This window comes from Seriola aureovittata, chromosome 8, assembly GCF_021018895.1.
Source record: "Seriola aureovittata isolate HTS-2021-v1 ecotype China chromosome 8, ASM2101889v1, whole genome shotgun sequence".
Lineage (NCBI taxonomy): Eukaryota > Metazoa > Chordata > Actinopteri > Carangiformes > Carangidae > Seriola > Seriola aureovittata.
The window spans coordinates 3,521,061-3,541,907 of NC_079371.1; the positions used below are offsets into that span (position 1 = coordinate 3,521,061).

The window sequence follows — 20,847 nt, forward strand, 5'->3', positions numbered from 1 at the left end:
GCCCTTGTTACCGGTGCCCAGTTGGGGGTTTGTGCATGCTGGGAGGTGAGCAGAGAGCAAAAGACGAGTTCGTGACACAGTGATCGCAGCTGAAGTGAATTTAATTCTCTGAGTGGATTGTTTTTTTTGAGAAATTGACAAGTGGTTGTGTTATCAGCAGTGTGTGTTTCTCTGGGATCTGCTTCTAGTCAGTAGTTTCTTCAAATTTCAGGCATGTTTGAATTGTCACTGCACCATACTATATCTATAACTTTAGGTATTCAGTTATATTTACATTAGCATTGCAGGGTGCCAATAATCATATTAACATGGCAGTCAATTATCAGTCTGAATTCTTACTCTTTTTTTGTCTTTATTTTTTGTTGCCCATTCCCAATTTTTCATCATATCACGTTTTTTTTTTTATTGCTTTTAATTTATCATGAGATGTGAGACTGGTCTATTTATTTATTTATTTGTTTATTTATAATATGAATTAGATTTCTTCCTGCATATCAATTCGTCTCAGGTGTTCCCCTAATTTAACCCCATTTGTTTGATTGGTTGTGGCAGCCTGTGGTTGTTGTTGTTGTTGTGTTTGTTTATTGCCTAACCAATAAACAAACACAACAGTAACCAAGGTCTAACCAAGGACTGAAATGTAGCTGCTTCTTTTATACTGTTTTGTGCCGACAGTGGGAGTTCATCCCTTTTTAAATTATTAAATGAGCTTCCACGCCTGTGAGTTAATGGTCAGTACAGTCTGATTGATACTGGATTTTTTAGGATGATACAGATATTGATACTTTATGGATTTAAAAGAAATCTGATAGTGATTTAGCTGCCAATATTCTCGTTTTACACATTTACATAAATAATAATTGTGATAAGGATCAGTTAACTTATACTGAGCATATGATATACTGACATATATTGTTACCTTTTGACTGACACATACACAATACTGATGCTGTGTATCTGCATTAAGCTAATATTAGCCCATATATCAGCCGACTGGTTTTATCGGTTCAGCTCTAATTGTCAACTTTTGCTGTAACTAAACATATTTACAGTAGCACACTTCACTTTTTATACGTACAATATCCATAAATAACAATCAATGCCGTGATCTTACTATTATTTTGTCAGGCTCCTTTAGCTGAACCGATACAGAGGATCTCGTTGAGCAACAGTATTATAAGGCATGTCAGCACCTTGTTGCTATAATTGAGAATATTTAGTCAACTTTGAACCTATTTATATTCACTAGAGGCGGTCATGAATGCCCATAATAATCGATTTAATGACCTTCAGCTCCTCTGCTGTTAATTGATTGTCATGTTAGGGTACAGTATTGAATAGTGTCTCAGCAGCAGGACGCTGTTATTCTTTCTTGCTCTTTTGAGCCGGAGATCCCCTGATCTCAGCCCCGTTGTGTGGAAGATTTATGACCCCGCTCTTAAATCAATGAGGACTCTCTGTGAGGGGCTGTACCATTTAATGGACCACTTTTTAATTCAAGGGGATTTTCCTCCTTTTAGTTTTCATAAGGGAACACTATTTAGCAAAAAAAAAAAAAAAAAATGGTTGCAACCATTGTTAAAAATGTTATATTTTAACCAACTGGCTTTCACTATGGAGAAATAAATAGCTTTGTATGATTGAATCTACACTGGAATCTGTGGAAAAGGCTGCCTTGGTTGCATTTGTGGTTAATATATCTCTGCACCAGTGCAGCTAAGACAAATTCCTGCACATTTATTGCACTTGGCAATTAAAGTGATTCCTGCTCTGGTTCTGATTTAGGCTGTTTGCCAATATATTTATTGGTTACAGAAAAGCAGAGAGCTTGCAGAGAGAAATAAGAGCAACATTGGAGGCAATGCTAAAGACACAGTTGGCACTATGGAAAAAGAAATCAATAGTGCAGCGTTGTTTCACTGTAGGCTACAGCACCTGGAAAGCATCAGAAGACACTGGCTCACTAGTAAACACAATTCAAGTTATTTCACTGCTGGTGGGTAAATACCATAAATCTACAAAAAGCACACTCTCACAAATGATGTAAAGAATAACTTATTTCCTCATACATGCCTAAGTATTTTGTCTTTTAATAGGTTTTAGTGGCCCTGGGGACATAAAACTCATCCACTGCATAATGACCATGTTACATTTTATTACAAGAAAGAAAAGAAAAAGTTGCAGCTGTATGTTTTTTTCTTTCACAATTCAACAGTAATTTGAGCACTAGTCGATTAATTACAACACTCCACAATATAAAATGTATAAAATGTTGCCAATTGAAAATGTGGTTTCATGTTTTTAGTCTTATGAATGAATATCTTTGGTTTTATAGCTTCTTTCAATAAACTATGAAACCCAATACTTATTTTTGTTTTAATAGATTATGTAGTGAGTTTTAACTGACCTATTTATCTAAAAAATGTTATTACAAAATTAAATATCACCAAATTTGGAGACGCATTTGTTCCACTGGAAAGCTTTGGTTCACAGTTTGAGTTCTTGGGAGGACATTGTTTTGATTTTGGTGCGTTACAAGTCGTGATGCATCACGTCATTCTCAGTCTGAACTCCAGGTCAGTTGTTGGACAAACTGCTGCTGGAATTAGAGCAAATAAAAAATGAAATAAAGACCATTTTAATTGTCCATTAAACACCAAGGATTATTTCCAAACATTGCTTTAGTTTAATCCACACTTATCAAGCTCAGACAAGCCCAGTATCAGACCATGCAGCAGATGCCAGATGTGTTTGCATGTAAAACCACTGTATCAGCGCTGAGTTGTGTCAGTCAGTGGATGGAAGTGTTAATTTTCAGAACAATGTGTCTCTATTTTCAGTAAAATCAGAAGCAGGAGTCTCCCATTCAGTTTTTAAAAGGTAAAACTTTATTGACCTCAAGGGGAAATTTACAGCAGCACAGAGATAAGCCAAGAGGTAATAAAGCACATAAAGACTTATTTGGATAAAGTGAATAAATAAGAAAGATAACATTAATAATATGCACATTACATAACAATATATTATTTATATTAAATAAGTGAGAAAGCTCTGGTTGTGCAACTCTTGTAGCTGATGTGTGTGTACTATCTATAAGTAAAGGTATCAATAATAAACAGATGTTTATCTAATCTCAGTGATATAAATTATAGAAACACTCGTCATTATAAAACAATACAGCTCAACAGTACCACTAACTACATCCTCCTATACAGTTGAATCAACACCTCAATAAAACTGATTCAACAGAAACTGAACATTATGACCTACATGAAGGGGAGAATTACTGCTGGACTGTTGTTAGACTGCATTAGCAAGGTGCTCCTAATAAAGTGCCAACTGAGTATATATATATATATATATATATATAGTATATAGGGCTATGTATATGTGCAGTCTGCACAATATACACACTACAGTAGTAATACATTACTATGAAATACATACACACACACATATATATATATATGTATATGTGTGTATATATAGAAATTGAAAAGCATTGGAGGGGGAGGGGCTGGGGGGAGTTGGGGGTGGGGGGGCAGTATGGCTGCTAGCCTCTTTCTTGTTGATCCTCAGGAGACCATCTGCGCTGGGGGCATTGATTAGAGTGTGTCTGGTGGGATTACATCTTTGCCGTTGCCATGCCAACTAATCAGCTGATTTTTTTTCCCCTCGCTCTGTCTGTCTCTCCGTTTCTCTCTCTCTCCTCTCTCTCCCTGGTTGTCACAGCAACGAAATACGGGAGAAGCGCAAGGTCCCCGGCAAGCGCTGAATTCAGCTAAAGGGGCGAAAAAATGTTTTTTTCCCCTTACTGTTTCTGTCTCTGTCTTCCTCCCTCTCTCTCCCTCCTTCTCTCTCCCTCTCTCTCCTTCCTCCTAATTGGCAACTCTCTCTGACCTGAAGTTCTTTTGTCTCTGGCGTAAACACACCCCTCTCTAGATTACATTTATTTTCACATTTTAGAAATAGCTGGATGGTTGAGAGGCCCAAGGACAGATGCTCTGAATGAGGGAAGCGAGCAGAGTAAATATTGGGAGCATAATAGCTCGCTCCATGCTACAAAGTCCTTGAACAAATTCCAAAACGGAGACGAAACCCTTCCAGCGTTTTTTATCAAAATCACGCCTGGCCAATAAACACTGATTTCTTTTTTGTCTGCGTCCAAATCAGCTGACGGTTGCCTGCCAGACGCTTAAAGATTAGTGAAAGAGATATCAGGCTGAGGAGAAATATAAAATAACACTAACTATGTGATCTTTGTCCAGGTTTGCACAGAGGGTCGTTTGATACTGGAGTTTGCCTTTGATGATCTGATGAGGATCAAGACGTGGCACTTTACCATCCGGCAATACCGAGAGCTCATCCCCCGCAGCATCCTGGCCATGCACGTGAGTGTGACATCATTAACACGCGACACAAAACACCCAGATCTGCCCGGTTCTTGGTGTCACTTTTTGAATCCTAACGAGGGTCTCCGCTCTCTGCCAAGACACTTTTTTGAAGCTATTCATGAGCATATGAAATTTAAACGCCAACAAAGCAGTTTGGAGGGATTTTTGCAAACCAATTTATTTGCAGACATCAAAGGCCACTGAGGATAAAAAAGGGCCCTTGTCTGAAAAAAGGAGAGAGAGGAAAAAAAAAAAACAAGGTCGAATGAATAATCTGCTTAATTCCACTAAGTGTAACACATTTAGTCACTGGAGCTGTGCAGTGTAGCTAGAGCTAGCAGAAGGTTTCCTAGCAGAAGGTAACTCTATGATATAACTCTGCTGTTGGGGGAAGAAAAACAAATTTTTCCATAAATAAAGGAAGGCAGATTATGAATATACTCACACAGGACTATACAATTGTGCTTTTATATGTATCAAGGGCCCACGGGTTATAAAACTCTGCTAACCCCTTCTCAGACACCTCTTTGCGTAAATGTGATGGCAGTTTTACAAGTCGGTCTCATATCTGAGTAAGAGCCCAAATCACTTTTGCATAAAAGTCACAATGGCAATCTTACTAGGTCGGACCTATTAACATTTCTGTAACACTTCACACGTCTGATTTGAATGTGATGAGGAACTAAATGTGAGTCTTGTTCACTTGATTAAGATCACCTTAATAATTTTCCTGAGTATCATCTCCTGTGCTCAATTAAATAAATAGTTTGAAAAACTTTAATAGATTAATAAACTTTAATGAACTCTGAACCACTTTGAATGAACTTTGTGTTGTTAGGGAGATTCTCCTCACGTCAGAAAAGTCTGTATACTCTATATTTGATTGTGAACCACAAACACATTTCTCACGTTTTTAACTAAAAGCATACAGCTCGTTAGCAAATAGAAATTTGTAACGTTCTGTCACTCTGTAGTTGTGCACTGTTGGACTTGTGCACTGGACTATGATGGACTAATAAATGATGAGATTCATGAGAAAATTTATTAGGAGATTAACTAGAAGAGAAGTGGGAGCAAGCGTCCATTGCACTCACGATGATCATTAATTAAAGCTTCAGTGACAAAATCCATCAGTGATGCAGCCCGTGAGAGACCAGAAAACATTTTTCCTCCTTATCATCATTAAATTTGTCAACTCACCGCACTTGCGCACCAGGTGCCAAATGTTGCGCAAGCACATGGCTCTTCCCTTAAATGTGCTGTCACGTCTGAAAAAAGCTGTGATGAAACTCTATGTTAAAAAAAAAAAACTGTCTGAAGGATAAAAAGCCATTACTTTAACAGATAAACGAAGTCAGCAGTGTTATGTATTCCATGTCTGAAAGGGGTTTTGGAACGAAAATGACAACAGAACAACAATAATAAAAGTGCTCTTACATGCGTTTTTCTTCTCCACAGTGATACTCCTTCCATTTGCCTGTTAGATAAAATTACATTTTTTTCCTTTCAACATTTTCTCTTTACCCCCATGGAGCTAAAGGTGTGTAAGAGGCAGCTCTGCCTGTGTAGCCAGCTTCTTTTTTGACCAAATCTTCATATGAATTTCACTCACCAATAAATTGGCCCCTGTGGGTATTCACACTAATTCCTAGAGAGTGGGATATTGTGAGGTATTGTGGGTCCTGGCCAGATCTTCAGTGATTTGTGTGCGAGTGTGAGTTCACTCTTTTGATCGCTGCCTGAGCTAATGAAAGCAGATACAGACACATGGGAGTCAGAATAGGAGGGTTGAAACTGCAGATACCAGCACAGATGTAGCTGTACACGGCGGTGGGCCAACTTTCTGATTTTTACTGTCACTCAGGAGGAACTGTTTGGAAAAGTTTTAGTTTTTAGAAGTTTATAAAGAACAGGCCTGTAAGCAGTAGTAGCCGTTATTGACTGACTCATTACATCAGCTTTTTGTTCTGGGATGGAAACAGTATGAACATGTACAGGAGAGCAACTTCAACAACAACTTGGAATACAAAAAAAGAAACCTTCTCAATATGAGGAAAAAACGACTTTCAACTCAAAGTAAAATGTACCCAAAGTGAAATCAACCTACAAATCTACTGAATGTACTACATATGATGAGGACAAGAAGACTTTGCATTTAACAAAGTACGGGATGAATAGGATTAATTTTGTAACCAGTTGTTAGGACTGATTAAGGTAACACTTTACTTTAAGGGCCCTAATTAGTCTTTTATAAGCATTATACAAACACTTAATGGTTTACTGTGCACTATAATGTAGTTGTAAGTAAATAAAGGGACAGTTTGAAGTGGTTACTAACTACAGTGTTTATCAGCAAGTATAACTATGAAGACGTATTTGATGTTAGTACAACTGTGTTTTTTATCTGTTTATTCATCAGCATCAACTTAAAAGGTTGAGTTGTTACCAAATACATTAATAAACACTTAACAGTTGAACTACATCATAGTGTGTTTTTAACCATTTAATAGATGTTTATATGCTGCTTATAAAGGCTAAATAGGGGCACTAAAGATACAGTGATAACATGGTTATGCACTATGAAAAGCTTAGATTTCTCCACTGGCTGCTTTACATTTATCACTGTTCAAGTTTATAACAGCACTTATAAAATTGAGTAGTTCTCAATTAATGGTGAGGACTCAAACACCAGCTGTGTCCCATATCCCTGTATGTAATGTATGGACATTGGTGCTATGCTAATTTAGCTTAAAATGTTTAAGCTTCATCACAGAAGTAATCTCAGATGTTAATTCAGTTCTTGTATAAAATGTGTGATGTATAACCATCACAGCTCAGTGTTGAAGCCAGAGCCAAAGTTCTGCAGTTCCTGTAATGCCCACTAGATGCTGACTGCAGAAATTGATCTGTATTGAAGTCAGTGATCATACATTACATTTTTTCCAATAAAAAATTGTATTCTCAATAATTTTTAGTCCTTCTATAGTGTGTTTTGATGATGATTGTGAGTCATTTCTCCATTACAGAGAAATCAAGGGGTACACAGAGGTATAATTTAGGCTGTGATTACTTGATTGACAGGTGTCTCAACTTATCACATTCAGGTTTTATTGCTCCATAATTACAACCAAGAGTCAAACTTTATCTTCAGCCCATCCCTTCAGAAACCTATTAATAATATCAGAGATTTTATTCAAGTTAAAGTAGCAAGTAAAAGTCCTGCAAAATCGTATTACTAGCAGCAATATTGTAATTAAATTATTAAAAATGAAAGTACTCATTATGGAGTACTGGTACTTCAAAATTCTACAAAAGGAGGAATTGACTTGGTCGAGGGTGAAAAAAAAATACACAAAGATAGAAGAACAAAAAGAAAATATAAACACGCTGCAGAAGCTGCACATCATTTCTAGTGATGTATCCTATGTGTCTCCCTCCCTAACATCTGGTACACCCCCCTCCCAACCACCCGCACACAAATACATACACATCCCCTGTACACACACACACACACACACACACACACACACATAAGGTTGAGCAGTCGTGTGGAACGCAAACAGTTATGTAAATATACATTAAAATTTATGACAATAAACCATAAGACAAACAGTTACAAATAATGCAGCATGGTACAGATGCAACAGCTGTTATAGTAAACACATTAATAGTAGCAGGGAGACACGCGTGCTGTATAATGGAAGAAGAATTCACATCTTTTATTAAGTAAAAATATCAATACAACAGTGTAAAAATACTGTGTTAAAAATAAAGGTCCTGCATTTAAAATCTTACTTTAATAAAAACTTCAGGTATCAAGTGTTTGTTATATCTTATATTTTTGGATTATTATTACTGATGCATTGAGGTGGAAGCAGCTATTTTTACAGTACTGCTGTAGTTCATCATGCTGCAAGCTAATTTTAACTACATTATAGATAGCTGGGTAAATTAACCCATAACAAAGTGTGATATTTTCTAAGCTTATGATTTTTTAATGTGAAATATTTCTAACAGTAAAACGTCTCATTAGATGGCGCCTCAAATGGTGTCAAAGTACCTCTGAGTTGTATTTGAGTACAGAACCTCTGCAGATGACATTGCACCACTGCTGAGCGTCATCGCCGCTACTCTTACATTAGGTGTGATACATTCACTGTAGATGCTCACTGACATGGTCTTCACTGTTTAAACTTCACCGCCGTGCATCTGGAATTCTGAATGTGTTTTCCTGCAGTTTGTACTCCGCTGTTTGTCTGTCTTTGGCCTCTTGAAACAGAGTGTCTCTGTTGTCCCCGCGCCATATGTGCCACTATTTACTCGCATTTCTACAAATTGTTGATACAACTCTGCACCAGCGCTGTCGAGACAAATTTCTGTACAGTACGTTTAGCCTAATTCTACTTGATGAGTAAAGTAATTCAGATTCTGATCTGCCGGCTGCCAATAATGCACACTGGTTCAATTCTCCTGTCACTCATGTTGGTCTGCTGACGGTACAGAAGGACTCCCTTGCTTCCCTCTTGACTTTCTCCACACAGAGATGCGACTGGAGATAGAATTATGCATATTTCATGAGGCAGTGAATGCAAGTGTGCTCACTGCTTCTGCTCAGTCTGGGCTATGTTTTGCTCTGTCAATACCTACAGCTTTTTATAATTTGACTGCTTATTCTTGGAGCAGCAAACAGGCTTAGTGAATAATCATGTGTCCTCATGAGATTTTTTTTTTTCAATCAGATGCCATCCTATAATTTCTATCTTGGCTTTTCTTTTGGTTTCTTCTGACTTAAGATGTATTCTTTACTCCTACACATGCTGTTGAATCACACGCTTTCCATTCATTTTATATTTTAGAATCAGTTGATTCAGTGCAAATTTTTTTGAATGCATTTGAAGATGGTGGTCATTTCTTAATTTTTCTTGTAACTAATGCAACTGTCATCTGGATCTTGCTGCTCTTTAGCTATTTATGCTTCACACAAACAAAGTACAATGCATAAAATGAAAGGGTGGGTTACATATGCAGGTTTTTCACTAATTTAACACTATTAAATTGTTTTCCTCTGCAGCCCACACCATGTATATATGCACTAAACCAACATCATCAAATTCAGACAAGATATGAAATTAAGAATGTGTGGAATTTAAAATGTGATGACAAAGTAATATTGATTAATTAACTTACAGTTTGACAATTGCGTGAAATGAGGGAAAGAAATTCTTCCATTCAGACTGATAGCAAATTCAATAACTATGTTAAGTAGTTGCATTTATGACTTGAGGGTGTGAATGTGTCAATTGTGCAAATTCGATGAACGCCAATTAGCCTAATTGTCCACAGATAATTTGTTTAGTTGTGGTCAGTTGAATGCAAACATAACAAGATATAAATGTGTCATACATGTATATACATATATACATATTTACACACACATATATCTATATATATATAGATATATGTGTGTGTGTGTGTGTGTGTGTGTGTGTAACATTTTATTCATTTTTATGTCTCTGCTGCTGACTTTAGGCACAAGACCCTCAGGTGCTGGAACAACTGTCCAAAAACATCACTCGCATGGGTTTGACCAACTTCACCCTCAACTACCTCAGGGTAAGGAGTCTGTGTGTGTGTGTGTCTGTGTGTGTGTGTGTGTGTGTGTGTGTGTGTGTGTGTGTGTGAGTGTGTGTGTGTGTGAGTGTGTGTGTGTGTGTGTGTGTGTGTGTGTGTGTGTGTGTGTGTGTGTGTGTGTGTGTGTGTGTGTGTGTGCGCACGCACGTACGGATGTGTGTGTATGTGTGTAGGCGTGCAATGTCTATGACTGTCATTCTGCTTTTGTTTTTGTTCTCATCTCCTCACACTTAATGCACACGAAGGACCAATTCTTGTCCATTTTTAAACATAGTAATTCATGTTACTCATGTTTCTAACTTAATCTCTTCTGCTTGTGTGTCTAGACGGCATAAAGTTGTTTTTATTATGTAGAATATTATTTTTTTTGTCATAGTTAATATGCTCCTTGCAATGAATTTGTAATGTTTTAAGCAACATTTTAAATTTACAGGTATATTCAGTGTTTGAATATTCAAGTTTTCCTTGAGTTTCGTTTTCAGATATGTTTTAATACTTTCTCATACTCGCTCTTTAGTTTATTTAAGGTCGTATCGTAACTCTTTTTCTCCGTCTTACAGGAATTGAAAGCCAATGCTGTTATTTATGTGCAGAACACGTTTTTATGAGTCTTGAGCGTTTGAAACCTGAGTGTATAATTTCAAAAGTGCATGGCATCAAAACAAAAAATAAGCACTTATTTCTTCTTTACTCTCTGCATATACATGTTTTTCTACCTGACCGCAGCAATATAATTTACGGAAATAGGAAGTATAAGCCGGCTGAATACATTAGTGATTATTTCACAGGGTTTTATTTGTGTTTTTCGACGCCACAGTTGACTGACAGCTACGCTTTCCAAATGGGAGAACAAGAGCGAGCAGGAGAGAGACGGGGAGAGAGAAGAATTAATTGGATACAGAAAATTAGCATAACATTAATGAACGCTCCCTGTTGAGACTCATAATTGTGAAATGGCGCGCGAATCGGGGAACGGCACCTCCGCTGCTTATAATAACTGAGTGAAGAAAGACACACAGAGAGTGGGAGAGAGGGAGGGAGAGGGAGCAGGGTGGCTGTTTTTGTTTTCCTATAACAATGATTTTCTATGCAGAAAGCAACTGTAATAGTGCTGCAAGAGAAAACACATAATTCAAGTATCTGTAATTACACACTAAAGATTTAGCTTATGTTCATGCTTTTATTTTAGTGATTCAGATGGTCAGTACTCAGCAAAATAAAACAATGAAACAGGGATCATGCCTTGTTTTCTGTTTGCTGACAGCATGCATTTTATGGAAGAGGTTTAGTTGTTTATGTCTGAACAGTCCCAGCGTCGCCTTTGAAGAGTTTGTCGAAATTATTTGCACTGCCTCAGTGGTCTAAACCTGAAATATTTCCCATAAATCCTCACGTCTCTGGTAAATTAGGATTGGCCGGCTTTCCCAGAGCACAATGTGGTTTTATTTTAAATGCCACAAAATACTCATCTTAATGAGGGATTTAACCTTGTTCTGAAGTTTCCTTTCATTTCACTAATAATGAAAACATCATAAACTAGTAGAAGCGTTAGTTAGTTTATTGTTAGATAGTTTTGCCAGATTGGAAGCTTTATGGAATAAGATGGAAGAATTGAGGTGGTTTATGGCCATTATTGCTTTTGATCATTAATATGAAGCAGCGTGTTTGATTAAACTGCTCACAGTTCAGTTAACAAGTGTGATTTTCCTTTTAGCAGTGTCATTTGGAAACTATTTTGAGGCTTAAAGACATAAAACTATACTACTTCACAAGAGCAAAGCAAAGATCACAAGAAAGTCTGAAATCATATGTACTTTCTGCAGGAGAATTTTCTTATTTCCTACCCCAATAATCATCTTGCTGCCCCTTCTGGAGATCCCAATCCCCAGTTTTGGGAACCACTGCTGTGAAGTCACTGTTATTCAGCATGTCCCACAATTTGCAAATTATATTTTCCTCTACTGTTATCATAGGGTGTCAAGGTAAAATACACCCTTTCCTCACATTAAACTGGCAGTAATGTTTCTCTGGAAAAGGCCTTTCCCAGCGTTTATCAGTTCTTCCAAAAGAGAGTGACAGTTTCCTGGCTAAGGGGTTACAACCGGCCTTTCTTTCACTCTCACAAACACACACACACTCTTTTTTTTTTTCATTTTTTTTTTTTTTCAGTTGGAGTATTTAAGCCTTTCCATGTATTGGAGCTGCCGGCTTCCTACTATTCAGCCTGAAAATAGCCCTTGTTTTCAGGCTGAGAGCCAGGGCTTGTTGGCTGAGCTGGGGAGGGATATTACTGTGTCAGGAGGGAACTATCAGAGGAGAACACGGGATTAGTCTGTTACAGGGATGTTCACTTTACCTCCAGCTGCATGGCATCAAAACACTGCCGTCCTAACAGAGGGAATACAGGCAGACATTACTATATTTATGTAGGGTAATTTGGCGTAAGCAGCTGAACCTATGGTTGTTAGCAAAACTACTTAAAAACCCCCGGACTGGTGAACATCCCTGGTTTGAATATCCATAATGCTAAAACATTTTTTTGCAGGGATTCTAGGTGTTATGAGGTGATGAGCATGCTGATTAGACCTGACATCAGAAACGTAGAGGTGCTGAGTTGCTGAAGGTCACATGAGATCATTTGAGCATGCAGTGAATGATTAACAGTCTCCTTTCTCGCAGTAACGACTGTCAAAGTGCCCTTGAGCAAGTTAACAGTTTTGACCTTACAGCACGCTCTGTAACTACAATGACTGCTTGCCTGGTTAGCCGTACCATAGCGATGTTGCTACAACGGCCAAGACCTCAATCTTGCATCAGATGACATTTACTGTACGAGCTTCTAATATGTTCTTTTGTGTGGAAGAATAACGTGTAAACAACATGTTTCTTGGAACAACATTCTCCTCCAAAGAAACAGCATCAGGTCAGATGTTTACATTCAAGTAACAAAGCCCTGTTTGAGGCTGAACTGTCGGGATCAGGACTCTTGTTTAATGGGAGCAAAGGAGGAAATGTTGTGACGTAAGGCTGCAACTAACGAATCATTTCATTATCGATTTTTCTGCCAATTCATTTTTCGAATATTTGATTAATCGTTTATTTTATAAAATGCCAGAATAAAGTGAAAACTGCTTGTTATAATTTCCCACAGACCATAGTGACGTCTTCAAATGTCACTTTTGTCATTTTCACCCAACAGTCCACAATCCAGAGATATTCAGTTCACTATCACGTGACAAAGAAAAGCAACAATTCTCACACTTGAGAAACTGATTCTCCTGGGTCGATTTTTAAGTCCAGAAACTGATTTAAGTACAAAATGACCATTAGTGAAATCTGATCCAGGTTCTAGTCTGAACGACGCGTCAGAGGAACATCTGTTTCTCTTTGTATGACACAAGTTCTTACAAGTGATGTGCTCTGTAGAAGCAACAACAATAATATCCCACCTGATATGCATTTATGGCTGTCAGGGGATCAACAAGTTCTCGTACTTAAACAACAAACAAAAAAGGTTGTTTTTCTCATGTGGAGTCTCACTTCGTAGGACAAAGATGCACCACAGTACTCGGAAGCTTGTGGTCTTGGTCAAGGTTAAAAAAAAAAAAGGATTGTTGTCATCATTAAATGAAGCCAATAAGTGACTCCTACACACATCACCTCCACCCTGTGACTTTTTGCAAATGAGGAGAGCAGTTTCTTCACTGAACATATGAAAGGTTCTTACCGGCCAACAACAAAAAGAAGACGCTGAAGACCTGCTCTGCAGTAGTTTTATTCACTTTTTCAAGTTCTCATGCGTTTTATATTTTTTATTTTGCATTTGTAAGTAGACCGTAGAGATGTGACACAACACGGTGGAGGGGAGAGGAGGGGAGTGGCATGTAGAAGGCTCCGACTGGGGATGATGTAGTCATAGTGAATGGTATGCATATTAAACCGCTAGGCCACCATGATGCCGGTTCTTCATAGTTTTGGAATTGGCTTTAAAATAACATTAATATTTATTCATTGTCACAAAACTGGACGTTGCTGAAAAAGAGTGTAAAGGTCAAGTTTTTCTCAAGCTAGAGGAACGTTTGGGAAGAGCAACGGAACTGCATCCAGTCTGAGGATATGAACAGGGCCGGTTGCCTGGAGTTTGATCCCAATGTTGTGTTGTGATTGGTCCACCAATGTCGACGTCCCAGTGCCTGTCCAATCCCTGTCCTCTGACTGTACTGACAAGCATCTGGATGGTTGCCGCTGTCGAAGAAGGCGGGCTGTCCGGCTTGTAATGTTATCCAGATGTTATCTGGATAAGCTAAGCCTGATGTATTAAAGATGACAGGCTGACCCCTGGTTCCTCTCACTGCAGATCACCAGAGATTTACAGTTTTCTCCAGACTGAATATTGTACTTAAGGTCTTTTAACTGGAGAATATTGTTGGAGAGCAGTGTGGGAATGAGGGACTGTTCTGTGTGTTCGCTGTGTTTAAAGAGAGAATAGCCAGACAAATGTGTGCGTCCGAGTGTGTGTGCATGAATATGTGTGTCATTCACATTTTGGTGAGAGTTGTAAACAGCTCAACAAAAGCTGCTCATATTAAAATGTATCATCCTGCCCATCTCTCGCTCTCTCTATCCGTCTTCTGCTCCTTCTTCCCGAAGCACTTGACAATAAACCTGTTTTTTAAAGGTACTTTATTAATGGTGTCTATAAAAAACTAGATTTACTGCACAATTAATCACTCAAAGTCAGTCTGTGGCGATTAATTAAGCAACAAACTGTTTTTATGGCCGTTGTTTTCTGTTAGCTCATCAAAAGTTAAATGAATCGTCTTTAAACTGAACGTGTGGTTTGTCCTGTTGTGTCTGCAGTTGTGTGTCATCCTGGAGCCCATGCAGGAGCTCATGTCAAGGCACAAGACTTACAACCTCAGCCCCCGGGACTGTCTCAAGACATGCCTATTCCAAAAATGGCAGAGAATGGTCGCTCCACCAGGTAACTATCTACTGCTGAAACTCACATCTTTACTGTCTAATTAAAGCTGCTCAAAGAGGCAGATCTGGAAAACGTGTCTGGAACACGAATCTGGAAAAATGTGAAAAAGAGCTTTTCTGGTTTCCTTTCAGCAAAGATTTTCAGATACTAACTTCACATAAACCTGCTTCTCTGAACAGCCCAGAGACAATAAGAATAAAATGAAATACAGATTGTATAAGTGACAACAACAGAAATATTTACATTTACATCCGGTAGTTGGTGTTAATCATTTCTCCTCCCAGAAATTTAAGTTGCTTCCTTTCAAACGCAGCTTTTAATTCTGTGGCGTCACTCACTCTGTAGAAACAGGAATATTTTTCTCAGACTATGTTTTTATTGCATCATTTATGTTTCCAAATTTGCCATTATATGTCTTAATTCCTTAAATCTGTTTTGCCTGTCAGGTATGTGAAATTAATCAGAATTCAGGGTTGCCTCTCGAATCCCAACCTTGCCAATCTTAACAGGCCTCTCAGCTTTCTATGATTGATGTTTTAAGGGCGGTTTCTGAAAAATACCAGGCTTAAATTGGCTGTGTGGTCTTAAGCTGGAGAGAAAGAGTAAGCTCAGTTTTTTTGGACACATCGGAGTGGCTGCAAATTACTGCAATGCTTAGCGAGCCGTGACGAGATGTCTTTAAAAACCAACACCAGTCAAAAAGCCTTTGACTCAGACCTGTGTAACTTTAATTAAGAGTGCCGGGTGTAATCAAACTAGTAGATCCAGCTCCCCGGCCAGCAGCTCCCCAGCGTCAACGACGTTCTTCAAAGAAAAGAAAAAAACAGAGGGAAAAAAACATGGAAAGCGTTTTATGAATATAAAGTCTGGGGGGGGGCACTCTTGTATTGATGGTTAATTTTGCACATGGAAAGAGAACACAGCTTAAATATGAAATGCTTTATGGGCGATGCAGTTTTATAACATATCCAGCTTTAAGTGTGGAGTAGTCAGATTTAATATGCAGCAGTATTGTGCTGGAGTGCTTGTTTTGTATCCCTAAGTTATACTCAGTTGCTTAATGGTATTGTTGCATTACATTAAATGTCCTTTAAGCCAGGCCTCTTCAGTTTGTTCCACCAGTTAAGAAGAGAGTTTTTCAGGGTCATGTCATCTGCCTATATTTTGACATGCAGTTTGCCTGATCTTTGCTGCAATTGCAGCTTTCCTCATTGGTAGCGTGTTATTCCCCTTTTTCCTGCAATTCTTCTCCAGCTTGGAAACTGGTTGGGATTCAGCCAGGAAGGAAGCCACAGGCGCATTTATGCTCTGATAAGTCCTTTTGGTGGAAATGGAAGTAATTTTAGTGCGTCACCGGTTCAGCATCGAAGGAAACCGGTTGGATAACAGAAATGATTGTCTCTGACAATAGGCCCGCTTTTTTTTTTTTTTTTTTTTTTGCTCACACGTCTGTCAAAGTCAGGAATCAAAAGAGGAAAGATGCTGATGAAAAAGCCCCTTATTGTTTTGGCTCTGATTTATAGTTTCAGTTTTGTTTGTATCATGAGTCGCTGGTTGTTCTAACTGAATATGAAAGCATCTCCCTTGGTGTGATTAGTAAGAACCTCGAAAAATGTATTTCATTTTCAGACATCTGTTTGAAGATCACAGCAGTGTTTTCTTGTCTCTCTTGAGATTAAAAGGCATAATGTTTTCTAACAAATGTTGGCAGGATTTGCAAAATCATGTATTCATAAATTATGCACTACATAAATTGCTTCATAGATACTAGAAACTCCAAGATCTCTATTAACCTGTGTCATCACTTTATATGTTTTTAATAATAATGATTTCACATGTGGTTTAATTGCACCTTTAGGAATTATGTGTAGCTCATAATTGGAAAAACATCTTTCGTTGAAGCACAAGTTTCCCAGTGGTGTTGAATAGCATCTGTATGGCACTGAATGTACAATTATTTCTCTACCTTTTCTCTGTTGTCATCGCCTGAACAAAATTAAACTGATTTTGGCTCCGGTTTCAGCTGGACACCCACAGAACTTCAAAACGGAAATATTTCCCACAAATCACAAAAAAGGTATCTTCTCTCTTACATTGTTAACTGTCTGTAGTCTTATGTGGAAGCAGCGTTGTAGTGCTCGCCGGAATGCCATGAAATACATTTTTGTGTGCAGGTTTATCATGGATGCTCAACCGCATGTTAACAAATGGAACTAACACCTGTAATGAATAACAAATACAGGTTTCATATGCAAGTTTCATGCATGTAGAAGCAGGTTTCTCCAGCTCTGCCTATAACAAAATGATTAGAACAATAACATGGTCATGCTCAGCAAATCACATCCATAGAAATGCAACAAATGTGCAAGAATGGACGCAGTGTAAAAGCGTGTTCAGTAATACAAACATGAATGTGCTTTCTGCCTCAGCAGAGCAGTTTTAATCTGGCTCATGCTATTGAGGAACATGGCAATTGGTGCAGCGCTGAAATCATTAGCAAATTTACATTACGTTGAACATCAGGGTCCATTGTTGAGCATTTATGCAAATGAACAGGGGTTCTTTCTTACTAGTGCATGTCTTGGGAGATGTTAACACTCGTGTGGTTTCACCTCTGAAGAAAACAAAGCATGGATCACTGTAGACTAGTCGCTCTTGTTTGTGTTACGTGTCTTTGTGTTTGTGTGTGTGTGCGCTCTCTCTCTCTCTGTCTAATGTGGGCTTTGGATATAAGTTTGTTTGCGCACCTTTGTGTCTCTACTTCTGAATTTGCCTGTCCGAGCCTTTACTGTATGACCTCAAACACACACACACACACACACACACAAATGCTCACTCCACACTGCACACAGCCCTACACCTTGTCTCCGTCTGTATGCATTATGTTCTTGGCATGGCCTCTGTTTCTCTTTGCTGGTCGCGCCAAAGCTGAGCCTGCCCGACAGACAACCACGAAGAGGAGGAAACGGAAGAACTCAGCCAGCAGCGCCAACAGCAGCGTGGGCACCACTGCCAGCAAGAAACGCAGCCCCGCCACCAACTTCAGCCTCTCCAGTCAGGTACCTGTAAGCATCAGCTCCACTCGGTTTGCCTCCTCTTTTACTTTTTTCTATATCTCCACGTGCATGTTTGCAGGGTTACACAAAGGCACAAGAAATTCCTAATGGTATTGCAGCTATTAGGTTTAATTTATTTGCACAAATGAGAGAAAAACACCAGGAGGAGATGGTAGAAAAGAAACTGAAACCTGTGCAGTGAGACAAAGAAGCCCCGAGGGACTTAAATGAAAACATCTCGCCCCAAAAGGCAAAGCGAGAACTCATCAAATATCATAAGGAGTGACACAAATGACATTAAAAATCATCAAAGCAAAAAATAGTACAAGAACAGTTACATTTATAAATAACAAGTAAAGAAGGTGAATAGAAGTGTTCCTTTTGCTGCTTTGCTGCAGATTGTGTCAAATCACTTTTACTGCCGATTTGTAGTTACTTCCTTAATTTTCTCCCAGTGTTTCTCGGAGTGCCCTGCATGTTCTTCAGAATATGTATGTTTAAAAAGACCCAGCTGACCCTGTTGCTCAACCAAGTGGCCATAGCCTGGAGGGTTTAAAAAAAAAAAAGAAGAAAAAAAAAGGTTTGAATCTCTGGACCAAATGGGAAAATGTGGGAGGGAAAAGTGACACTCTGCCCTCTCTCAGCCACCGCACTCGAACTGCCCTTGAGCAAGGCACTGAACTCACAACTGCCCACGGGCCTGGTAGCTTGTACTCAGCAGCACTGCGCATCTAGAACTGTACGAATGTGAAGCAGGGCGCTGCTCTGAAAGAGCACTTCTGATTAAAAGTAAAGAAATCAAATAAAAACTCGAGCACTGTATGAAGTTCATATACAGTCACCAACTCACCATGCCCTGTACTGCTGTAGTATTAGTGACAGTACTAGTCTTAAGTGAACAATTGACTACCTTATATCACCAGCAGATTATGTGACTAACTAATATCTATGATTTAACAAACTAATAACCAATAATAATATAAACAACAACATTGATAAGTTATTTTCTATCCATCCATTAGCTACACCGCCTATCCAATCCCAGCTGACATTGGGCCGGAGGCGGGGCACATCCTGGACAGGTCGCCAGCCCATCACAGTCTGACACATAGAGACAAACAATCATTCACTCAAATTCACCGTCGCCAGTTAACCTGCATGTCTTTGGACTGTGGGGGGTGGGGGTGGGGGGGATTCGAACCCACAACCTCCTTGCTTTGAAGTCACCGCATCCCCGTGGCAATAATATTCTATCTGGAATCTATCTATCTATCTATCTATCTATCTATCTATCTATCAGTCTGTGTACTGTGTGCCAGGGTATGAATGTCTGATTTTGCTACATGACTCCATAACAGGCCACTTGACACAGTTAGGGGTTAAACAGCCTCTTAAACAGCTGAGTATTACACCACATGCCTGGCACTCCCCTCGAGGACTCGATGCTGTGGCGCTGTGTCGTCTGCAGGGAGTCGAGTTTTATTCCATACACTCATTATACACGTGTTGTATTATATTTACACTACTGCATCCAATTTACTATTCTGTACCCATGCCAGTGCAGCACTCTGGTGTTTTTGAACACATCATTCCAGTACAGCTAAAAGTCCATTGATACCGAACATAACCGGGATTTGTTGACGTTAAAGTGTTGCTGCTTGGCATTAATGTGTGTTCATCTTCTACACAGGACTAATTCTTCTTAATGGGATATTTGAGGGTGCTAATGCTTTTCTATACTCATTGTGTTTAGTATAGAAACCCTGTCTCCCAGAAGTTATGTGTGTGTACTGCTAATTTGTCTTCCCTGTTACATTTTGAAAGAAGTGTAGAAAGTGGAGACCTGTATAGAGAGTGCAGAATATCAGCAGTCTTATGCTTTAAAGTTGTCTCTCAGAAATAAACACATGTAACTAGCATGTCTTTTGACTTTTCCAGTATATAACCAAGACAACAGTCTGTCCCTGACTCTAACCAAGTACTTGTAAGTTTCTAAATATAACAATAAACAAACGTTTTGCCATGCGTCAGTTGCTACAAGCAGATATAATATTGCAAGAGTGTAATAACCAATAAAATACATAGTTAGTGAACATCTTTTGTGACCGAGCAAAGATTCACGTTGATTCCTCCGCAGTAATGTTCACTGACAATATATAATGCAGGAGGTATTTTGTTTCTTTCTAAACATGTTTATTGTTGCAGATTGGTAATATATAAGGAGTATATAGATATAATTTCTAGGGGACACAGTGGAGTATATGGACACTGTAGTTCTTTAAAAGAGTCTCCCATTTGGATGTTTAATTTTGTTACTGGATGAACTTGTTTCTCCAGTTTCCCACCAGGTAGGGGTTGTTCATCTGCTTGTTACTTGTAGCTGGAAAACATAATTTTCCTGGCATTTTTGACAGTATTTCTAAATAAGGAACGCACTCTTTCTCCCACCTACACACACACACACACACACACACACATATACTGTACTGTCCCTCTATTTTCTGTCCCGTGGTTAGCTGTCTCGTCATCTTGGGAGATTTGTTGCCCTCACTCTCTTCTTTTACCTCCTCCTCTCCATCTCACACATACATAATGTACATATCACACACACACACACTTGCATATACACAGCGTGTGCAATTGTTTTCTCTCTAGAAGGCAGTTTGGCTCTGTTCCAGCTCTCATTATCACCGATATCTGTATACACCCTCCACCCCCAGCCCTCCTTCACATGCACACACTCTACTCTATCACGCCCCCCCCACCCCCCCTCCCCACCACT

At 38.9% G+C, this 20,847-nt stretch overlaps 1 protein-coding gene across 5 annotated transcripts in view; it reads left to right on the forward strand.

Annotated features, from left to right (window-relative positions):
• ldb2a (LIM domain binding 2a) overlaps window positions 1-20,847 on the forward strand; it is a 90,864-nt gene that overhangs the window by 63,746 nt on the left and 6,271 nt on the right. The window contains exons 4-8 of one of the 5 annotated variants that reach the window (XM_056382993.1): window positions 4,269-4,391; window positions 9,924-10,007; window positions 14,886-15,009; window positions 17,033-17,086; window positions 17,938-18,074. In XM_056382993.1, coding sequence (XP_056238968.1) covers window positions 4,269-4,391; window positions 9,924-10,007; window positions 14,886-15,009; window positions 17,033-17,086; window positions 17,938-18,074 — 522 coding nt within the window. Of the gene's footprint in view, window positions 1-4,268; window positions 4,392-9,923; window positions 10,008-14,885; window positions 15,010-17,032; window positions 17,087-17,921; window positions 18,075-20,847 lie in introns of all 5 variants that reach the window. The other 4 variants (XM_056382994.1, XM_056382990.1, XM_056382992.1 and 1 more) reach the window with 4 other exon arrangements.